The 7,210-nt window shown below is 37.3% G+C and overlaps 1 protein-coding gene across 1 annotated transcript; it reads left to right on the top strand.

Annotated features, from left to right (window-relative positions):
- Positions 1 to 476: 476 nt before the first annotated feature.
- Positions 477 to 2,352, top strand: FSHB (follicle stimulating hormone subunit beta; the record flags this gene model as incomplete). Its single annotated transcript, XM_080817068.1, has 2 exons — positions 477 to 635; positions 2,122 to 2,352. 2 exons carry the CDS (start codon positions 477 to 479, stop codon positions 2,350 to 2,352), a joined length of 390 nt encoding a protein of 129 aa, XP_080673194.1.
- Between the last annotated feature and the right edge of the window lie 4,858 nt (positions 2,353 to 7,210).

Raw genomic sequence — 7,210 nt, 5'->3', positions numbered from 1 at the left:
TGAAATAGTCTTATTTTAAACAAAGGTGAACAAAAGCAAATGATAGTATTTATGAGATGCTAAAACTGATGAACCAATTTTATTGTATAGAATTTCCTTTTTATTTTTAAACAAAAATAGTGTTTAAAATGATAATGAAAGGACAAATATGATCATCACAGTTACCATCCTCAGGCTAATCACTTAAATACTCTGATCTTTAAATACTGCTCTGCTTAAATTATTATATTGGAGTTTTGATCTGTAATAAGGGTCTACGTGACAAAAAAATGAAGGAGAAGGAATATAAGAAGAAATGTTTTTCAACAAAGAAGTAAGGGAAGGGAAAAGGAAGGAAAAAATATTGCTGAAACAAAATGTGACGGGGGAGGATGGACAGATCTATTATTTTTGCTTTGGTCATCTTAGATGATTATAATTTGGGGGTGGGGGTGTTGTTTTCTCATGAGACTTAATTGTTTGCTTTATAGCTCAGGATGAAGTCAGTCCAGTTTTGTTTCCTTTTTTGTTGCTGGAGAGCAATCTGCTGCAAGAGCTGTGAGCTTACCAACATCACCATCACAGTGGAAAAGGAGGAATGTCGCTTCTGCATAAGCATCAATACCACATGGTGTGCCGGCTACTGCTACACCCGGGTAGGAACTCTGCTTTGCTGGAAGTGAGGTGCTAAGGGTCTGTCCAAGGCAGACTTCATTAATTCCCACTTGATGGATATTTTAACTTTCCCAAGTAATAGCCATGAGTCCCTTAGTCAATACTGTCTGTGTTATGATTGGAGTTAAATACCGTGATATCAGTTAAATGTTTGGGCTTGGATTTGATTAGAGTAAATCTAACAAAGCATCAGATTTGATCTGATCAACTTGGCAATATGCCAACTCTGCACTTCCAAAAAAGAAAGTAGTGCTAGGATAGATTTTACATATAGAGAGATAAACTTGTAAACATACATATACTTAACAATAGAAGACCTACCATCTTCCCCAAAAGCCAATTTCTGTAATTGAAGCCATATCTTTGCAACAGAGATAGTATCAAAATATATTTTTCCAAGCCACATAAAAACACAAATAGACATATCAAAAATGTCTTATTTGCCCACCTGATTACAAATGGCAACAAGCAGCCTCAGAACATAGTCCATACTTGCAGACTACTAGAAAAGGAATCAGAGAACCCACTCACTTCATGCCTTCAAGAAAACCAAGGTGTAGAAGCATAAAACCACTAGCTTATTTTCGCACAGGTTCTTGGCATTAATCCAAGAAAAGTTTCTACTTTGTTTTCTTTACTTATTTCTCCTATAGTACCTGGTTGTCCATGCAAAAATTCATTCTACAAACTGAAATTGAAAGTAACAACTTTTTAAAGAAATATATTTTATTATGTGGTAAATGAGTTTGATCAACAGACCTGATAGCATGACATTGAAATAAATTAAACAGCAATGCCAATTTCTTCCCTTGATGCAAATAATTTTACTAGAAACCATTGGAACAGACCTGTCCTACCTGGATTAAAAGTTTTCATATGCAAACTGTGTATACCTTGAAACTGATAGACCTACAAAATATATACAGCATTTAAGGGGAGAAAATATCTATAAGACAGTGGAATATTTAAAATTTTCCATGTGACCTCATAGTCATATTAAGCTAAGCATTGCCCTTTCTTCTTAGATCTTGTGGCTTTTTATAAACACACAGGGACAATGTATTTGGAAACTGAACTTCAGTGTTTTTTGGTTTATGTTGTCATTAACAGAGTTTTCGACTAAGTACAAAAATCAACTTAAAATTTCTGCTATAGCTCTATTTCATCATTTTTCTATGTTGATATTTAAAGTTTCTCTATAGTTTGAGAAATATTTAAGATTTGATATAGACATAAGGAACAATAAAAGGAATGATAGATATTCTGTAAGATTTCCAGAACCAAGAAATATAGTATAGCATATAGGACATTTATGAAATCATATTTCCTTGGTTAGGAATTCCTTAAGTGAGCTTTAATGGATAAATGCTAGAGCAAGCAGTATTAAATTCCCATCTCATTTTGATTATGCTAAATAGAAACTTCCAGAATATTTTAGCCTAACTGTCTCCTTTTTAAACTCCACAGGATCTAGTGTACAAAGACCCAGCCAGGCCCAACATCCAGAAAACATGTACCTTCAAAGAGCTGGTGTATGAGACCATGAAAGTGCCTGGCTGTGCTAACCAGGTTGAGTCCCTATATACATATCCAGTAGCCACTGACTGTCACTGTGGCAAGTGTGACAGTGACAGCACTGACTGCACTGTGAGAGGCTTGGGGCCCAGCTACTGCTCCTTTAGTGAAATGAAAGAATAAAAAGCAATGGACATTTCAGGTGACCTACCCTTGTCCTGAAGGACCAAGATATCCAAGAAGTCTGTGTGTACATGTGCCCAGGCTGCTAACCACTGGGGGCCACGGATCATTAGACCCCTCATCCCTGCTTTTTTTGGCAGAGGAGGAGCGCCGGAAATTAAGAATGCTGGGGCCAGGATCCTGTCACCACTCAACTCAACCCTCTATACCTAGGTCTGGTTCCATAAATTTTATTCCATCTTACATAACTTACAGACATGTGGGTGCTTTCCTACCTAATATTCTTAGAAATCCTCTTAGGCAGTTCCTTGCTCTTAGAGATACAGTTACTTCGGCCCAGAAGGAGGAAGTGAGATGGGAATGGGTCAGAGTACTAAAGACAGCATTTTCTTTAGAATGTTGAGCCCTCAAGAGCAGAGCCAGCATCTTCATAATTGTAGTCTCAATGCCTAGCACCTTGGCTGAAATTTAGTAAGAAAGCCAACAATGGCTTCCTTAAAGAAAGTAGAATCAGAAGGGTGAGGGTAGGAAACACTAAAAGAGGATGTTGGAGGCTGGCTGATGAGGCTGCTCTCAGCAATGCCAACCAGTCCACGGAAATAGGGGCATTAGCTCCACTTTACCTCTCCTCCCGTGTCACATGGAGTACTGAAATAGGTTTCCTCCTGCTGAACTGCTCAGTTCATATGGGGGTTAACAGAGCTCAGAATTTCTAAGCTATTATTATCAAGCCCTTCAGTTAAGGGCAAAACCAAGAAATGTTAATATGGGCTAATTTTCCCAGGCGTACATCTATATTACCTTTTAAACAAATTGAACAAATACTGTCAGGCTCCTACAAAACTCCCTTTGGAAAGTAGGAAAACAAACAAACAAAAAACTATATCACCCTACTCTCCAGGCTAGGAACCACTCTTTTGGAGAGAGGTAGATTTTAAAACAGATGAAAGCAATTTTGTTGACTTAGTCCATTTATCTTATCTACAAATACGTTTGTATAAAGAAATAGCTTTTTTAGAAAGAATTAGTTGGGGGGGTGGTAAGAAGGAACTGCCTGTTTTCTAGAATCCTTTGTATATCAGTCTTTACTTTTGTCTATTCATGTTCTCCCAAATCTGTTTCTTTCAAGAGGATAAATATTAAAACTATTTCAAGAGTTTATTTCTTTTCAAGGTTTTACCTCTCTTAGTTATGTACTTGTTTCATAGTCATATTGTTTAATTTATTTAAACCTTATTTTTTTAATAAAAATCTAGCTACAGAGTCATAGATTTAGATTTTTTCATGTATAACAAATGACTAAAATATGAGTTATGTTTATAATATTAGTAGAAATAATATTAAAAATAATTCCTAGTTCTTCTATAATATTTACTTGTCCTCATCTTTGGAAATATTAAAATTAATTTGTTGCATTTCTACAGTGTTTTGTTATTTACATTTCCTGTCATTTTTTGAATCTAGTATCTGATGGAATGGGGGGGAGGCAAAGAGAGAATCACAGAGTGGGTGGGGACACTGGAGGTACTCTAGTTCATTTCTTGAATCTTTGAAATGGAACAACTGAAGTCTAAGGAAATTAATTGACCCACCCAAGAACTCAAAGACCATTTATGGCAGAGCCAGGATTAGAATCCTGGCTTCCTACCTCTTGGCCAACTCTCCTGTGACTACTCTGCCATGCTAAGAAGTCATTTTGGAAAGACTGAAGCAAAACTGTATGTTATCAATAATCAAGCGAGACCCATTCAAATCTGGTACTGCTTGTGGCTTATAGTTAAATTCTCCACAATATTTTGACACACTGAGATTAGGTTTATATTAAAAAACTTAATAAGAGCTTTAAATTATAACATCGTGTTTTCCTTCTCCCCATACTTTTGGAAATCAAAATAATTGCCTTCCCATTAGAGGTAGTACAAGGCAATGGCTCCAGAGTTAACTGGTCTTAATCACCTTGTCCAGATGTAGCATCTTAAACAAGTTACTTAAGTTCTCTGTATCTCAGTTTCCTCAGCTGTAAAATGAGGTTAATAATATTATTTACCTCAGAGGGTTGTATGGATGATTCAATGGGATAGAATATGTAAAGGACTTAGAATAGTCAGTGCCTGGCACATAGATATTCCTCAGTAAATACTAGCTGTTATGCCATGGGAGAGACAAGATGGTATCAGGATAGTAATTCAGACTAAAGTAAAACAATATAGTTTAGGCTCTTTCTAGCAATATTTTTAAAATAATTTTTTATTATGTTGTTAGTCACCAGTACGTCATTAGTTTTTGATATAGTGCTCCATGATCATTGTTTGTATATAATACCCAGTGCTCCATGCAACACCTGCCCTCCTTAATACCCATCACCAGGCTCACCCACCCCTCCACCTCCTCCTCTAAAACTCTCAGTTTGATTCCCAGAGTCCATGGTCTCTCATGGTTCATCTCCGCCTCTGATCCCACCCCCCCACCTTCATTTTTCCTTTCCTTCTCCTAATGTCCTCCATGCTATTCCTTATGTTCCACATATGAGTGAAACCATATGATAATTGTCCTCTGTTCAGCTTATTTCACTTAGCATAATCTCCTCCAGTTCCATCCATGTTGATGCTAATGTTGGGTATTTACCCTTTCTGATGGCTGAGTAATATTCCATTGTTTATATGGACCACAACTTTCTTATCTATTTGTCTCTTGAAGGGTATCTCAGCTCCTTGCACAGTTAGGCTATTGTGGGCATTGCTGCTATGAACATTGGGGTACATATGGCCCTTCTTTTCACCACATCTGTATCTTTGGAGTAAATACCCAGTAGTGCAATTGCTGGGTCATAAGGTAGCTTTATTTTAACTTTTTGAGTAATCACACTGTTTTCCAAAGTGGCTGCACCAATTTGCATTCCCAACAGTGTAAGAGGGTTTCCCTTTCTCCACAACCACTCCAACATTTGTTGCTTCTTATCTTGTCAATTTTTGCCATTCTAATTGGTGTAAGGTGGTATCTCAATGTGGCAAATGCCAATCTCAAATTGGCAAATGATGTGGAGCATTTTTCCATGTGTCTGTTAGCCATTTGTATGTCTTCTTTGGTGAAGTGTCTGTTCATGTCTTCTGTCCATTTTTTACTTAATTATCTGTTTTTGGGGTGTTGAGTTTGAGAAGTTCTTTATAGATCTTGGATATCAGCCCTGTATTGGTAGTGTCATTTGCAAATATCTTCTCCCATTCTGTGGGTTGTCTCTTTGTTTTGTTGACTGTTTCCTTTGCTGTGCAGAAGTTTTTATCTTGAGGAAGTCCCAAAAGTTCATTTTTGCTTTTGTTTCCCTTGCCTTTGGAGATATGTTTTGAAAGAAGTTGCTGTGGCCAATGTCAAAAATGTTACTGCCTATGTTCTCCTCTAGGATTTTGATGGATTCCTGTCTCACATTGAGGTCTTTCATCCACTTGTAGTTTGTCTTTGTGCATGGTGTAAAAGAATGGTCTAGTTTCATTCTTCTGTACATAGATGTCCAATTTTCCCAGCATAATTTATTGAAGAGACGTTTTTCCATTAGATATTTTTTCCTGCTTTGTCGAAGATTAGTTGACCATAGAGTTGAGGGTCCATATCTGGGCTCTCTCTTCTGTTCCATTGATCTATGTGTCTGTTTTTGTGCCAGTACCATGCTGTCTTGGTGATCACAGCTTTGTAATATAGCTCGAAATCAGGCAATGTGATGCCTCCAGCTTTGTTTTTCTTTTTCAACATTCATTTAGCAATTCAGGGTCTTTTCTGGTTCCATACAAATTTTAGGATTGTTTGTTCCAGTACTTTGAAAAATGCTGTTAGTATTTTGCTCAGGATGGCGTTGAAAGTATAGATTGCTCTGGGCAGCATAGACATTTTAACCATGTTTATTCTTCCACGAGCATGGAATGTTTTTCCATCTTTTTGTGTTTTCAATTTCCTTCACAAGTGTTCTGTAGTTTCTAGAGTGTAGATCCCTTACCTCTTTCGTTAGGTTTATTCCAAGGTATTTTAAGGTTTTTGGTGCTATTGTAAGCGGAATTGATTCCCTAATTTCTCTTTCTACAGTTGTATTTTTAGTGTATAGGAAAGCAACTAATTTCTTTGCTTGATTGTGTATCCTGTAATATCACTGAATGAGTTCTAGTAATTTGGGGGTGGAGTCTTTTGAGTTTTCCACATAAAGTATCATGTCATCTCTTTCTAGTAATATTAGGCAAACTATTTAACCACTCTGGGCATCACTTTCCTAATTTTTAAAATGGAGTAAAAACGGTACTATCTCACAGCGTTGCTATGAAGATTAAAAAAGATAATGAATGCAAGGTGCTTTAGGAGAAGAACTATAATCTTGATGTAGAGAGACTCCTACAACTTAGCTTAGAAGGTCAAAGTCAAAATTCTAGGGAGAAGCGGCAGTTTCCGCTTGAAGCATCTCCATGCCAAACTGAAGTACAATTCTTTCTGAAGCAGCAGGAAAGAAAATTTGTGAGCTCTCAAAATGCTTGTGAAGAAAAGGCCTATCTCCATGGGCCACCATTTTAGTCAAAACCCATATTATTGCTCCTTAGCACTACAACAAAGGTCTTTTGACCACTTAGCAGTCCTCACATGGCTACAAGAATAATCCGTCTAAACCACAACTTTGACCATGTCTAATAATGAATGAAATTCCTCTGCATTTTCAGGATAAAATCTTTTTTTTTTTTTAAGATTTTATTTACTGGGGCACCTGGGTGGCTCAGTGGGTTAAAGCCTCTGCCTTTGGCTCAGGTCGTGATCCCGGAGTCCTGGGATCGAGCCCCGCATCGGGCTCTCTGCTCAGCACAGAGCCTGCTTCCCTTCCTCTCTCTCT

Source organism: Martes martes (genome assembly GCF_963455335.1).
Source record: "Martes martes genome assembly, chromosome: 10".
NCBI lineage: Eukaryota > Metazoa > Chordata > Mammalia > Carnivora > Mustelidae > Martes > Martes martes.
Note: the sequence above shows the minus strand (reverse complement) of the source record. Positions and strands in the feature narration are given on the sequence as shown.